Source organism: Vanacampus margaritifer, chromosome 15 (genome assembly GCF_051991255.1).
Source record: "Vanacampus margaritifer isolate UIUO_Vmar chromosome 15, RoL_Vmar_1.0, whole genome shotgun sequence".
NCBI classification, from domain to species: Eukaryota; Metazoa; Chordata; class Actinopteri; order Syngnathiformes; family Syngnathidae; genus Vanacampus; species Vanacampus margaritifer.
The window spans coordinates 14532384-14547968 of record NC_135446.1 but is presented as its reverse complement, the minus strand read 5'-3'; the positions used below and the strand labels follow the sequence as shown (position 1 = coordinate 14547968).

The following is a 15585-nucleotide window of genomic DNA, read 5'->3' as shown; positions in this document are numbered from 1 at the left end:
AGATTCAGCTGTGCTGCAGGAGGGAAACACGGAAAGCAGGCTGGATTGGGGCTGTCGAGGACCGAACTTGAGCACCCCTGCCTTAAATCCTTCTGAGCTCCCTAAAAAACACCCCAAAAAAAGTAGTTTTTTTTTTTTAAATATTAGAACAATAGCACTCTATACTAGTATTGCACACTGCATAGTTGTCACAGAATGACTTTGAATGTAAAGAATTGTAGAATTTTTGCAACATTCTTTCCTTTAATTCAGTAGACTTCATGTTGCTCCTGGTGTGCGAGCCTTGATGACTAGTGGGCAGTATATTGCACACATGTAGCTTTGATGATGAAACACAAAGACAACAAAAAGACACAAAGACTTAAAAGCTGTAGTGAAATTACTAGTCTTTTACAGAACAGAACCCGTACCTGTGAGTATTATTTTATGTTCTTTTTCTCTCTGTTTATGTTCAAATATTAGTTAGTTTTTTTTTTTTATCACTATTGCACTTCTTTTGCTAGTTTTGTTAGCCTGTCTACGTCGCTTCGTATGATTTGTTAGTGTTAAGGGCAGCAGACTTTTATGAGGCAAAGTTAGGTGGTTTAGTTTATAAAAAATTTTTTTTAAAAACTTGAATTTCGGATTTAGTTTGATACTAAACTTAACTGGGAGTAGAAATGAGCAGTTTAAAGCAAGCACACTTTCAAAAAACAAAGCGCATATCGGGATGAAGAAAAAGATTTTGTTGCTTATTGTTCATGTTTTATCTCATGTGTTCTGTAAAGGTCTTTTTTTTTGTGAGAGTCTATATAAATGAAGTAGAGTTGAGTCAAGTCTATCTATGGCAGCGACGTATGGTGATAAGCAGAACAATTAACGGCTCTTCCACTAGATGGAAGAAAGTACAAAAGCCCCTGTGTCCAACTGTTGCCATTTATAACAAAATAATAGCTGTTTTTCAATCGCGTTCAATTAAAGGGGCCCAGATTTCACACAGAAAAACAAAATTGAGATCATTGTTTTCAAATACAGTTCCTTTTGTGACATTTTTGTTTGGTAGTGTCCTGTGAGATTTTTCTGAAGTAAATTTGTGCCTTATCTTAACAAAGATTTGAATGAGTGAATTTTGCGGACAGCCTGATTTGGACCTGGTGCTTAACACACTTTTTTTTTTTTTTTCAGATTTCGGGTGCTGGTCATGGTGTCCGGGGTGAAGGCGTGGGACCCCCTCCACGCGGGCCTTATTCACTCTCGTCTGAGTGAGGCTTCTGAGTTAGGGCCCCCCTGCGCTGTCATACATCGTGTCGACAAGGACGCCATTTGCCACCAGAGTCAAAGCCCTTTGTCTTCCCCTCCACTGTCTCAAGTAACCGCAGAAGCCCTTCAGCGGCCTGTTGGCTCAAACCGGGCCAAAGAGGACACTCGCGAGGAATCGCGTCAGCTGGAGATGAAGGGGAAAAAGCACTGCGGCCGAGGGGATGTGATAATGGAGGACAGGCTGGAAAGCACAGCCGATGGACCTAAAAATGCAAAAATCACCCTAAGCTTCCCAGTTAGCGCCGGGCCCCTCCCGGCCTCGCTGACGTCATCCAGCTATTGCCGTAACACCGCGTCATCCTCTTCCCCGCACAGACGCCGGCCTTCTTCTAAAAGCTCCAACGAGGGGTCTCTATGGAAACTGGACTCCACCATGGATGTAAAGCACAGACCTTTTAAGCCCCCGAGGCACGACAGTTCTCCGTCCTCGTCACCCTCCTCCTCCTCGTCCCCAATGACTGTTCACGCACTTATCAGGAAGGATATAAAATCCCCGCCTCCGCTCAAGTGCTCTAAACTCTCTCCAGAGACACAGTTTCACAAGTCGGCGCCTGGTTCTTCCAGCTCTTCTTTAGCAAGCTCTTATGGCGGAGACGGATGGGACGAGAGACACAAGTTGGCCAACGGCACAGCCTCGCCCTCGCAAACGGCCCAGATCCTCTTCAGCCTGGGCGCCTCGGCCTATCAGAGAGGAGGTGGGGACATGGAGAAGAAGGAGAAAATAACAGGACGACCAGCTGGCAAGCTGGGAAGCCCTCATGGACCCAGTCTACACCCACCTACACTCCACCTCCCGCCCCCTCTGCCGCCACCCCCTCCTCCCCCGTCTGAGGGACTCACAGCACCCCCACACTCCTCCTCCTACTCCCCCACCGAAAGCGTCAAGCCCGAGCTGATTTGCGGGGTGTGCCACCGGCTCTTCAGCTCAGCCTCCTCACTCACTGTCCATATGCGGCTGCACCGTGGAAGCCGCGCCCTCAGCTGCCGCTTCTGCGGCAAAGTCTTCATCCATAGCAAGAGGCTGCAATCTCACGAGGCCTCCTGCAAAGTGCCGGGCCTGCCCTCCAGACTGGGCCCATCTCTTGTCGTGCAGCCAAAGGAGGAGCCGCTGGAGGAGGGCGAAATACGAGCTGAAGAAGGGGAAACAGACATGAGCAAGGCAAGGCCGGAGAAAAAAACAGATAGCCCTTTGGCACGTATCCAAAGCGATGATGATGCAGCAGCCACAGAGCTCATGGCAAGTGATGAGAGCCATTTTGTGAAGGTGGTGGATGGCAATGTCATTTACTTCTGCTCTGTGTGTGAGCGCTCCTACATGACGCTGTCCAGCCTTAAGCGTCACTCTAACGTGCACTCGTGGCGACGCAGGTACCCGTGCCATTACTGCGACAAGGTCTTCGCCCTGGCCGAGTACCGCACAAAACACGAGGTGTGGCACACGGGGGAGCGGCGCTACCAGTGCATTTTCTGCTGGGATGCTTTTGCTACCTACTACAATCTCAAAACTCACCAGAAGACCATTCACGGCATCAATCCCAGTCTCATCTCCAGTGAAAAGACAGCCAATGGTGGCTATAAGCAAAAGGCAAATGCCCTCAAGCTCTACCGCCTCCTTCCCATGCGCTCACAGAAAAGACCGTACAAGACTTACAGTGACACTTTGCATAATGGCCTGCTGATGTCACCAACTGAAGCCCCTTCCCTCTCCCTACCTGACCTGGGCTGTGCTCTGGGACCTGGAGACCTACAAAGTTTCATCAGTGGGGCCCATCCTCAGAGTGTTAAGCCTGACCCTGACGGCTTTTCCGATGACGTCTTGGCTACTGACCACGACCACCCAACGTCGCCGCCCTTACCCCTAACAGACTCGACCCAGCCTAAAAAACACGACAATGAAGCCCACGAGTTAGAACCGATTCGAGGCAGCTCAAAAACGTCCAGTAGCAGCAAAACCAAAAATCACAAAGCTGCGAGAGGCACAGACTCAACGAGCACGCCCTCTGTGATCACATACGGACACTCAAAACCTTCAGTTATAGTTCACGGAACCACCGTGTCATCCTCCGTCATCGTGCACAGCAACCAGGTCTCGCCTGGAAGTGAACAAAACAAGCTCCCCGAAATCAACGTCAGTCAGACCTCCCACAAGGGCAGTGCAAGGTCATTAAAGAGACACAGGGATGGCACCAATAGCCACAGAAAGAGGTCCCGAGATAGCTCAGGTCCGACAAAACACGATATGGAGACAGACGGGTCGTGTTTCAAGTCCAGGAAATCCCACAGCAAGAACGACCTATCTAAGTCAAAGCAGCTGTCGCCATCGGTGGGCCCACTGGTCAAGGAGACAGGCCCGCTGTGCCAGATCACCGTACGCATTGGGGAAGAGGCCATCGTGAAACGCAGTATCTCCGAGACAGACCTTAGGAGAGACAAAAGCCGCTCTCCTCCCAAAAGCAAGAAAGGAGAGGCATCTTCGGTCAAGGCCGCCCATCACAAACACCACATCCACCGGCGGGCTAGCCAGGGACCGGAGGACAATATTGGAGGAGAAAGCAAAGAAGAAGTTGCGGAAAACACTGGCAACTCCGACGACGAATTGAGAGAGTACAACTTCCGACAAAAGGTGCGCGAGCAGGAGAGCGACCACGACATGGAGGACAATCTGTGGCGACCTTACTATTCCTACAAGCCCAAGAAAAAGGCCCAGGCGCATCTGCAGAGGTTTAAAAGCTGGCAGCGAAAACTCAAGTTTAAGCGCGCTCTGCGGCTGAAGAGGAGAGCGGAAAAGCTGAAAAAGCGTGGGAATAAAGAGATGGGGAAATGTCAAGATGAGGAGGAGGGTGGAAAACCGTCAGACACTGACAAGGGAGGATGTGAAAGAGAAGACAAACAAGCTAAGGAGGGCTGTCATGAACTCTCCGCCCCTTCTCCGCCAGCCCCGAAGCATCCGCTTGCTCCTTCAGGACACAAAAGGCGGCCTTGGACCAACGGGAACGCTGCGGAGTGCGCTACTTGCGGCTGCTGGTTCTCCAGCTCCAGCAAGCGGGACCAACACGAACTGAGTCATCTTCTGGAATTCGTGTGCCTCTTCTGCCGCGCCACTTTTCCCTCAAGGGACAAATTGGAAGACCACCAGAGGATCCAGCATCCCAAGCCTGCAGACACATCATCAGCCTCCCAAAAAGTGGCGCTCGGCGAACATCCCGATGCGCTCAAACCCGAGTGCGGTGACGAAAAGGAGGATCAAATCAACTTGAGTCATTCCAGTCCGGCTCGCCTCAGCAGGAGAGCATTGTCACGGCACACCTGCCCACAGTGTCACAAGGTGTGCAAGACGTCCTCTGCGCTCAATCGCCACATCCGGCGTCACGAGTTCAACAGTTCTCCTGAGAGGGAAAAGGAAGAAGACGTCCCGCAGCCCGAAACAACTGCCGTGAGCAGAGAGGCAGTCCCTGAGAAAGGCCAAGTTGTCTCAGTCATCAACTATTCGACAGCAGAACCCTCTAAAACCTGCGACCCTTCATCAGCACCAGACCATCACGGTGAGCCGACAACCCAACATCGGCAAGCGGAATCCGGTGACGAGCCTGAAGTGGCCGAGCGCACGTACCCAGAACCCGAGAGGCAACCCAAACTGAGCGAGAGCCCAGTAAACCTTGCACCTGCTAAAGCGCAACTCTCACTGGCCACACCCCCCACTCTCCAGAGCGTGCTGGTCATGAACAGGCCCGAATGTTTGGACTACCGCACCCCAGGCAAACGGAGCCTAGAAAGAATGGCGAGCCCTGTGCACTGCATGGCAGCCCCAAGCACCTCCGCTAATGTGTCCATGATGCCACAGACCAGAATAACCACTGCTGCTCCCCCCGTTTCCATGGCAACCGTGAACAGCCCCGATCGAGGATTCGTGACACGAGATGGGGTCATTATGGACAGAGAGAGGCAGGCTCGGAGTGGTTTGTTTTTGCACGCAACCTACAAGGAACCCCCCGTGGTCCAAGATCGCCGAGTTCAGTCCGTGTCCCGCAGTCCATCTCCCAATGAAGCACAAGACCTGACCATGTCCTCCATACTAGCCCGAGAGAGGGAGATGGAGAGGCAAAGACTAAGAAAGAGGGAGCTTGAGAAACGGGGGAGGGACAAAGACCGAGGAAAAGAAATGGAGAGGGTCCAGCACATGAGTCGACATGAACAGACCCCAGTGGACCAAACACCTCTGTTAGTTCCCAAAGAAGAGCCTCTGAGTCCTGTGCCGTCCCCCCAACACGTCCCCACTCAGACCACTACGAATGGGCCCCTGTTGCACAGATACACTCCAAAATCCCCCTGCCGCCCTGGACTCTTGGCCGCAGCCAACCAACAAGTCCAAGAACTGGACCGGCTCACGTTACCCAGCGGGGGGGATCGCCCCTCTGCCCATGCTCTCCTTCTCCCGCGGGCACCAAAACCACCCGCACCTGAGCACCCGGACCCTTCTAGGGATTCACAGCACATGGAACCAGCGCCTGTGTGCTACCCTGTCCAGGATTACCCCCTTCCCCTGATCGCGCCGGACACTTATCAGCCAGCTAAGAAGCAGGAAGACAACCTGCTTGTGTCCTCCTACCCTACAGGAGCTCTTCCATTTGGGCCTCTGGGAAAGATGATGGTCCCGAATGGCGCCGACTTGGCCAAACTGCCCTTCTACCCAGACCCATACCAGCTTCTCTACGGGTCCCAGCTTCTGGCCTACCCGTACAACGTGGCGGCTCTTCCCGTGGCCCTCAACATGATGGCGCCCGGCGCGGACAAGGTGGAGCCTCTGCCCTTCCTGCCGGCCATCTTCAACTACACCGCCGGCGCGGGGCCCTATATGGGCACTGCGCCGCACCCGCTGGTGGCCAACCCCAGCTTCTACGGCGGTGGCAAGAAGCAACGAGACGGCAGCAGCAACAAACCATAGGACGCCAAAAGGATTCTATTACAGAGAGGATAGGACTGGGGAGGGAAGGGGTGGCCTATGTTCCAGTGAAGTATCATCACCTTCTTCCCGTCTTTGTTCTCTGCTGTTTTGCCGTAGTGTGTCGTAGTTCTAGAACTTGATTCTATTATCTTGAATATATGAATACGAACTGCGTACAGGGTGTGTTTCTGTCGCCCCCGTCGGAGCTGTAGCCTGTCAGCAGCGCCTGAGAGCGAACTCCAAGCCAGTTACATGCAATACTTCCAAAATGTTCGAGAATGTTGGGTGAGATTTCAGGATGAAGATCAGTATAACCTTCACGTTTGAACTTTGAATGCTGAAATCTCACCCCACAGCCCAATTTACGTTTTGCGAGTAGCGAATTTGAACAGCCCGGGGACGAATCTCCACGGATGTGCTGCGCGCTTGTATTGAGGACAGTTTGTAGTTAGCGCGCATGCTGTGACTAACGGGATATGCGCGGCTCGGGGCCGACACAGCATTTCCTCTTTCAGTCGGTGTGAGCACCGCCATTGTGTAGAAGCGCGCGTTTAGAAGGGATATGTCGTCCGGAAGAGTGTACGACAACTCGTCTCGACACACCACGTGAGTTTGTGGTCAGGCGACACTGTAGGATGTGTATAGCATAGTTTATACCTTATGTGCACAATAATAGTAAAAGTAGTGGTCACTTAAAGGGGGAGCACTTGTAGCTGCTTTGGATATGTAGCTGGTCACTGGGTTAAGAAAATGCAGGCTGGTAACTATTGCACTTCCCTTCTTCATCTCATTTCCTTTACACGAGAGAGGAAATAAAATGCCCCACCGCCCCCACCCCCCACCCCCAAATCCCTCGTGGAGATGGACAAAAAAAAATTAAGGATTCAGGGTATTGAGTTATTTCTAGGTAGGGAAAAAGGAAGCAAAGATTTGACTTCCAATGAGGTTGAGCTCAACAGCCAAAGTGATGCCTGGACAACCCCCATGTCGTTATTGTATGTTCAACGTTGTTGATGATTTAGCCCCTCCCCTCTCCCGCAATGGTGGCTTTGAGGTTGTGGGGGGGCCTAAACCGAGAAAACTGAATGTAAATTTTAAGTCACGCGGTCAATGAAGTACAGCTGCATTATGGTAGACTATGAAAATCCCTTTGAGCATATATTCAAAATCCTTGATATCCACTTCAAGGTCCGTGTACTAGTACGTTGTTTGTACTCACAATTAAGACAATTCAGCGCACTAGTAAAACGACGGTTTTCACTACTGCCTGCCACTGCTGTTACATTTCTGCATACTAGTGGGACATGTTACTAGTGAAGCCAAACTACAATTAGCAAAAATCTGCTGAATTTTTTTGCTGATTTATATATATATATATATATATATATATATATACTATAATAGTCATATCTTCTGTTAGGTTTGACCAATTTTACTGTGGCTTACTGTTACCTGGGACAATTTTATAATGTCACTAGTAGCACAGTTGTCATCTAATTTTGTCTCACTAGTAACACATTGTTATCGCACTAGTAAGGCCAAAGAGTTTATTAGTCCGTGGACCTTTAACTGTAAATGAAAGATATGGTTTATATGCTCAAACGGCTTTTTACAAGACACGGTTTCAGTTCTTTGTTATTTGTTTTTGTTTCACATAAATAACCTATTACAGAACAATATAACAGTCTGGTATGCATATATACAGTAGTCCTAGCAACACGTCAGTAAACTTGGGTTCCGTATCCACAAAAGCATGAGCGCCACTTGCTTCCTAACCGTTTCTACGCTCGGCAAATCTTGACACTGTGCGCACAGCTTTTCTTTTTTTCTTTTTTTTTCTCGCCCCCTTTCTGTTCCCGTCTCAATTTTTCCATATCTGTCTTTTTTGATTCTCACCTGAGGGCCAAAGTCGGCTGAACTCCACCGGGTGTGTCATTTTTTTTTTCCAGGGGTGAGCGGGTTAAACGCACGTGAGGAAAAACCAAAAGCCACAAAGTCAGCATATCCTCGGCACTCACAAAACAGGCCACCTGTTTTTTTTTTTTTTTTTTTCTGTGTTACAAAGAAAAAAAACTAAAAAAAAAAAAAAAGAAGACAAAAAAAGACAAAAAGCCTTGCTGTCTCCGACGCAATATTCCAATCCATTCCTGTAGATGTGTTTTGGACCATCGTTTCTTATGTCATACAGACCAAAAGCATGCAAATTGACTCATATCGTAGTGACTGGACTGGAATCTGGTGGCGTTATACAACTGTCTACTGTACGTTTTCGTTGAAATGAATGTGCCTCTGCTTTGATATTTAAATAATTATCTATAGTTAAGATGTGGATCTGCCAGATTTCCGATGTTATGGTGCCTTGTTACGGCATAAGAAATTAGATTTGTAAATGAAAGTTTTTTTGTTTTGTTTTTTCTTTAGCTATCATTTGGAGATAGATCTCACGGCTTTGTCTGCTATGAAGCTGTTCATAGATATAGGGATGTGGCTAAAGTTTTTTTTTTTTTGGGGAGGGGGGGGTATCGTGTATCATGTCTAGGATAATACTGTGCCATAGAGAGCCCTCGAAATATGTTGGTTATTTTTTTGAAAGGAAAAAAAAAGATGTTTTTATGTTGCCTGAGGACTTTGTCTTTAGATTTGATACAAAGGCTCGTTGCCTCAGCTCTCCCAAAGTCTGTAGTCTCCTTTCCGATAACTCTTCTTGACCCAATACTGCCCAACCTTGCCCCCCCCCCTTCTGTCTCTTTGCTGCAGTCAAACAAAATAAAGTATTAACCTGATGACCCAACGAAAGAAAGTCAGATTTTGTTTTTTTCTAATTAGACCACAAATCCCAAGTATTTTATTTATTACCAGTAATATCAATAAATAGTTGGTAATTGAGCTATTGTATGTCATTATGTAAAATATTGGTAAAATTATATAAAATAATTTAAAATAAATAATTTGACATTTTTTACTATATTCATTCATTTTGCATGTACATTTTAAAATATTTGTTACATATATTAAAAAATATATATTTTATTTTTGAAAATGGCGACATTTATTTAGTATAATAAAATGGTAGATAAAACATTTTTACATGTACATTTAAAAGTATATTTTACTAAATCGTTAATCAGTGTAAAATTGAAATGTTACTCAACAATTTTTGCATTTTATAAAAAAAAAAATATATATATATATTTAAAAAATTATACTTATAGCCTACAGTCAAAATGTTTGTTTCCATTAATGAGTTTATTTTGTGTGAAATTATAAATAAAAAATTATAACAATTATATATATATATATATACACACAAACATAAAATATATAAACATATGTGTGTGTGATCTGTGTATGATAAAAAAAAATCCACACTTAATATGACATATTTTATTTTATGGTAATAATTAAAGAAATTATTTAGTGTGGTTTAGAGCAAAAAAATTGAAGGAATAGTTTTGATTCAAACAAATGAACTAAATTTAAACTACCGTACATTATCTTAGCAAATCGGCCAGTCAATTTTAGTGTTGATGGAAAATAATAAATGATACTGAAATGGAACATGCGAATGCAACAAAAGTTAAGTTGGACAAATCCAACGTTATATAAAAATGAAATTTTGCAAGTCTCTCACAATATTGTTTAAAGTTAAGCGTTTTACAGGTTGTCCTGTAGTTCAGAGGTGAGGGGAAATACAAATACAAGTAACATTGATCCATTATTCTAAAAAAGGCAATGAGCAATTACATGACGGATTTACATTTTTTTTAAGCATAAAAATGTTTGAATTATGTTACTATTAAAAATGAACTGTTTTAACAAAACAGATTTTAACTTCAACTTTTTTTTTTTTTTACTCCTTTTTCTGTAGCTTACAACACACACACACAAAGCTAAAAATGCTAAAAAGCGTCTTTCACAGGTTTGCCGCCACTTTGCCCTTTTGCATGATGAACTGTGTGTTGTCCCCATTTGTTTATCCTGCTTGTCACAGCGTGCAAATCGATGCGGCGCCAGCTTGCTTGCCCTCTGGACTGGCGCACAGTCCAATACTATACACTCCTCGGGAACCTCTCGGAAAGCGGCTAGACTGGCACGATGATGGCGGGTGGACCACTGCTTCTAACTCTGAGCATCACGGCGCTCGCGTGGGGAATCCAGGGGAAGGTATAGTACAGCCATGATAGAGACTATAGATATGGGGAAAACATTTTTTTTTTTTACCGGTACCAGGTATCACTATCGGTGCTGATACACGCCTTATTATCAATAAGGTATTGGTACTCGTAGAGGCTGCTAATACCAGCCGCAGATACTTCAGGCAAATCTGTCATTGAATAAATCTGTTTTCGTCTGTAGTTGACGCTATACTACTTCAGTTTGTCATATGGCGAATCGTTATGCTTCAGAATGAAAAGTCTTTGTTCAGAATGTGTTTTTTTTTTTTCTTGTAACGAGTGACTACAAAAATGTCAGGAAAAGCCTACTAGAACATCTTAATTTTATTTGGTGTTGATCAAAGGTCCTTAAAATGTTTGCAGGTGTTTGAATCCGATTGGTTAATTGTGAGGACAGCCGCAGCCACAGTTATGAGGGTGTGCATACTTTTGCAACCGCATTATCTGAGTTGTTTTGTTTCCCCTCTTGAAAAAACATGTATATTTTTCCAATTGAGTTGTAAAGGTTAAAGGTCAAATTAATGCTCAGTGTCATTTTTTATGCAAACCAAGTATTTGAACAGGGGTGTGTAGACTTTTTATGTATACTGAATAATGTCAAACGGCATAGGAGGGTAAACTTTTTTTTTTTTTTCCTAGAAACAAATACCGGGCAGCACCGCTGTTTACTTGGGCCAGCACAGAGATGCGTGGAGGCCGCTGATTCACATCTCAGTCAACCTCACCAGGATAAGAGAGTGAGTGAGGGTTCAAAGGTCACGGGTTCTCAAATGTTTTGTGATCATTGTGTTATAAAATAATCTTTTCAATTGCGATTATTGATTTGTTTTGATTTTATTTTTAATTAAATCATTTGTTAATAGTAAGTTTGAGAACCACTACTGTAGAACATTATAACCATTTCAGGGGGCTCCTCCCGTGACCTTTGTGTCCTCTTGTTTAGCATCAAGTCGTCCTTTAAGCTCAGGACGTACGATCCAGAGGGAATCATCTTCTATGGGGACACCAAAAATGGCAGGGACTGGTTCATTTTGTCCCTGAAAGACGGCGTTCCGTTCATGCAGATCAGCCGTAGCGGGGTCCTCGTCAACGTGGTGGGAGGGCCCAAGCTCAACGACGGCCGGTGGCACACGGTGAGAGCCGTGGCGGCGTGTAAACATATGGCTTTGCATTTTTACACATTTTATGTTCAGTCTTTTTCCAAAATTTCTGGATGCGCTTTTTTTTTTTTTCTTACCTGTGTTTCCCCCTGTGGTCGCCAAGCTGGAGCTGAGCAACCATGGCCATTTTGTGGTCCTGGATGTGAATGGCTCGCGGGGGCTGGTAGTAGGCCTGCAGTCTGATGCCATAGAGGAAGTCGTTTCAGGGTCCCTTCGACTAGCACTTGGCGGGATCCTGATTCCGAAAGACAGGCTGGTTGTTCAGGTACTGCAAGATAGCTATCCGTTAAAGTATTATATAGTCAATTTTGTGATTTCTAAATTCATTAACTAAGTGATGAAAATATGCCAGGACTGGGAAGAATTTAGTACTGAATGATTAATATATAGGCCTAGCGTTAAACTCGTGTTTTGGGCAGGGCTAGTTGTGCTATTTAGCTAATGCTAAATGCTATCTGGGTTGACAGACGCATTTTTTGCCTTGCAGTTTGAGCCTCAGATGGACGCCTGCGTGCAGGAAGGCAGCTGGCTTAACCTCAGTATCCCCTGGGAGACGGACGCAGACGAGCTCCGCCCGTGCTATCAATCCATCCGGCCCGGCAGCTTCTTCCCCGGGAACGGATTGGCCATAGTCAACACATCAGGTGGGATAGTATGGAGGACCAAAACTGCCCAAATTAAAAATAAATCAATGACTAAATAAATAAACAAACAAATAAAAACGAATATAAAAAAATATGATTTGAAAATTAAATTAAAAAATAATAATATAAATGGAAATAAAAACAAAACAAAAAATATATATCCATAAATAAATAAATTTCTATTTAAATTTTGAATTATATATTTTTATATCCATTTTTATTTTCACTTAATTTTTATTTATTTAGTCATTTATTTCTTTTAAATTTTAGCAGTTTTGGTCCATACTGCCAGGATGAAATGTTATTCAAATGAGGGGGCGGTCCTAAGCGTGTCTTGGGTTGGACTCCGCCGTTGCAAACTGCCCATCGTTGGTCGAGTGAGCGGCTCTGCTAAGAAGGAAGTCTCGCCGGCTTGCATGGAGAGCTCCAGCAATGGATGACTATCTTGTCCACTGTCACCGCAACTTGCGACTTGACACGCGTAGGACCGCCCCCTCATTTGAATAACATTTTGTCCTGGCAGTATGGACCAAAACTGCCCAAATTAAAAATAAATCAATGTCTAAATAAATAAACAAACAAATAAAAACTGATATAAAAAAATGTATTCGAAAATTTAATTAAAAAATAATAATATAAATGGAAATAAAAACAATACAAAAAATATATATCCACAAATAGATAAATTTCTATTTAATTTTTGAATTATATATTTTTATATCCATTTTTATTTTCACTTAATTTTTTTTAATTTATTTTAAATTTTGGCAGTTTTGGTCCATACTGCCAGGACGAAATGTTATTCAAATGAGGGGGCGGTCCTAAGCGTGTCTTGGGTTGGACTCCGCCGTTGCAAACTGCCCATCGTTGGTCGAGTGAGCGGCTCTGCTAAGAAGGAAGTCTCGCCGGCTTGCATGGAGAGCTCCAGCAATGGACGACTATCTTGTCCACTGTCACCGCAACTTGCGACTTGACACGCGTAGGACCGCCCCCTCATTTGAATAACATTTCGACTTGGCAGTATGGACCAAAACTGCTAAAATTCAAAATAAATAAATGACTAAATAAATAAATAAATGACTAAAAGTGAAAACGAATATAAAAAACATAATTCCAAAATTAAATACAAATGTAATTATTTATGTATAAATTTTGTTATTTTATTTCCATGTATATTTGTTTTTTTGTTCAATAAAAAAAAAAAAAAATTATAGCCATTTTTCCCCCCTCACTTTTAGTCATTTATTTATTTAGGATAGGAGAGACTGTTAGCTGTTTTGTTCTGACCAACCAATCAGAGGAGGCCAAAACTGCTGACATCATCAAAGGCCAGCACTCTTTGCTCTATGAGGTTGAAATTGAAATCTAATTGGTTTAGAAACATTACTAATGCTAATATAGTTGACATCGTCTGAGCACTACTGATTCCGAAGTCCTTGGGCAGATTAGATTGACATGGCGACACATACATAGAAGCTAAAATCTGATTGGGCAAGACAAGTTTAACGCCCTCATACTCTACAAAACATTCAGAGTAGAATGTTTGGAATACATTAATACATTTTCATTGAATGAATATCATTTTCTGTCTCTTGAACAGTTTTGCAGACGGACTACGACCGCAGTGTGACGATCGAATTGTGGGGAGATTTCTCTAAAATGGACGGGACCATTTTAAGCATCATGACTCCCGGGCAGGCGCTCGTGTTTGCGTTAGGCGCCAATAATAACACGAAGGTATGTACATGAACCAGACATGAACAGACATATTTTCAGCAAAAGGCAGATAATAAAAGATACTCTTTTTTTTGGGGGGGTGGGGGGGGATTTGCAGAAAGTAACACTCTTCCTCGGTGGTCACATGGTGATTCTGAAAGAGAACTTCAAGAGACTAGAAATGACCTTCGGGACTGATTCACTAGAAGTACGACACGGTGGACATGAATCAAAGATCCAGTGGGATTACCTCAACCCGCTTAAGAATTCTGGGCTTTTGAACCAACTGAGAGAAAGCCACATTGCCATCGGCGGCCTCCTCGGTGAGATTCATATTAAGGCATCGTGACACTCTGACTCACGACCCAGCTTGTGAATTTTTGAGTTGTAATCCGTCAGAGCCAGAACTTTTTCAGTGCACGGTCAGAAAAAAGTCAAGTCGTCTATATTTATATAGCGCTTTCAAACAGTGCTAAATTTGTACCTTTAAGGGTACAAGGGCTTGTCATGTCTTCAATTTGTGCTATTCATAAGCAAATATATACCTTAAGATATATATTTGATTGATTAGTTTTAAGTTGCAAGAACATCCTTTACCACTAGATGGCAGACATCATTTAGGAGAAGAAGAAGAAAGACCGTTCGGTCATGATTGATTTTGTGGCATTTTTTGTTGTTGCCAATTTGGAATATTGAGTTACTTTTTCTAATCATAAACAGTACATAGTATATAGGGTGACAAAAGTTGTATGAAGGGGAACAAAAATGGACACCATTTTTTTCCGATAGTGTAGCTTAATGCAATGCAAAACACCCCTGACAAGCTAACAAAATACTGGGCAAAATTGATTTAAGATACGAGTGATTTTAGTTACAAGCGTGAAACAAATTAAATGCATAAGCCAAGATGCATGTGCCACCGTGGAACAATCGTTAACTCTGCCACTCTCCTTCCTTCACTCCTCAGGCGAAAACGATGCCGGCTCCCGTTTCTTGACAGGCTGCCTGGAAAAGGTCCAGATCCAAGGAAAAGATGTGGACTTGGATCAGGCTATCAAACACCGGTCCATCTCCTCTCACAGCTGCCCCGTGTGAACCACAAGCATCTGGTCTTGCTTATAGAAAGACCAATAAATAATTCAGGCTTTTGATGTTGATATATTTGGGATAACTATGCTAGCTAGACTAAAATTGTCAACCATGTACAATAGTGAATAAAATGCTTTACTGGAATAAGATGACAATGTGGCGTTTCTGCTCCCTCTAGTGGATTTCTGAATTTTTTTTTTCAGGTGACGTCATGCATTTAGTATGCCGTACCTCTGCTCTTTGTAGGATTGCATTAGAGTTATTTATTGACTTTTGATAAAAATGTATGGCTTAGTCTTGCTACATTTCGCATAAAATGTTCACCTTTAAAGAAAAACATGAAATGATCGGGAAGACAATTCATTCAATTTAAATATACTTTTATGTAGTGTTTAAAATTCGTTTTATTTTCAGTAAATCAATTAACCAAGTATTAGTGAGCTATATGAGTAAGGATATTTTAATAAACCTAGATAAAAAAAAAAAAAAATATATATATATATATATATATATATATATATATATATATATATATATATATATATATATATATACATACT

General features: G+C 43.7%; 2 protein-coding genes across 2 annotated transcripts; both read left to right on the top strand.

Moving 5' to 3' along the window:
• Positions 1–390: 390 nt before the first annotated feature.
• On the top strand, positions 391–10405 carry zbtb4 (zinc finger and BTB domain containing 4). Its single transcript, XM_077544243.1, has 2 exons — positions 391–412; positions 1165–10405. The coding sequence occupies exon 2, from the start codon at positions 1181–1183 to the stop codon at positions 6239–6241; it is 5061 nt and encodes a 1686-aa protein (XP_077400369.1). The 5' UTR covers positions 391–412; positions 1165–1180; the 3' UTR covers positions 6242–10405.
• On the top strand, positions 10259–15174 carry shbg (sex hormone-binding globulin). The gene is made up of 8 exons (XM_077544244.1): positions 10259–10405; positions 11056–11153; positions 11360–11549; positions 11680–11841; positions 12064–12220; positions 13821–13957; positions 14055–14259; positions 14904–15174. Exons 1-8 carry the CDS (start codon positions 10337–10339, stop codon positions 15029–15031), a joined length of 1146 nt encoding a protein of 381 aa, XP_077400370.1. The 5' UTR covers positions 10259–10336; the 3' UTR covers positions 15032–15174.
• The last annotated feature ends 411 nt before the right edge of the window (positions 15175–15585 follow it).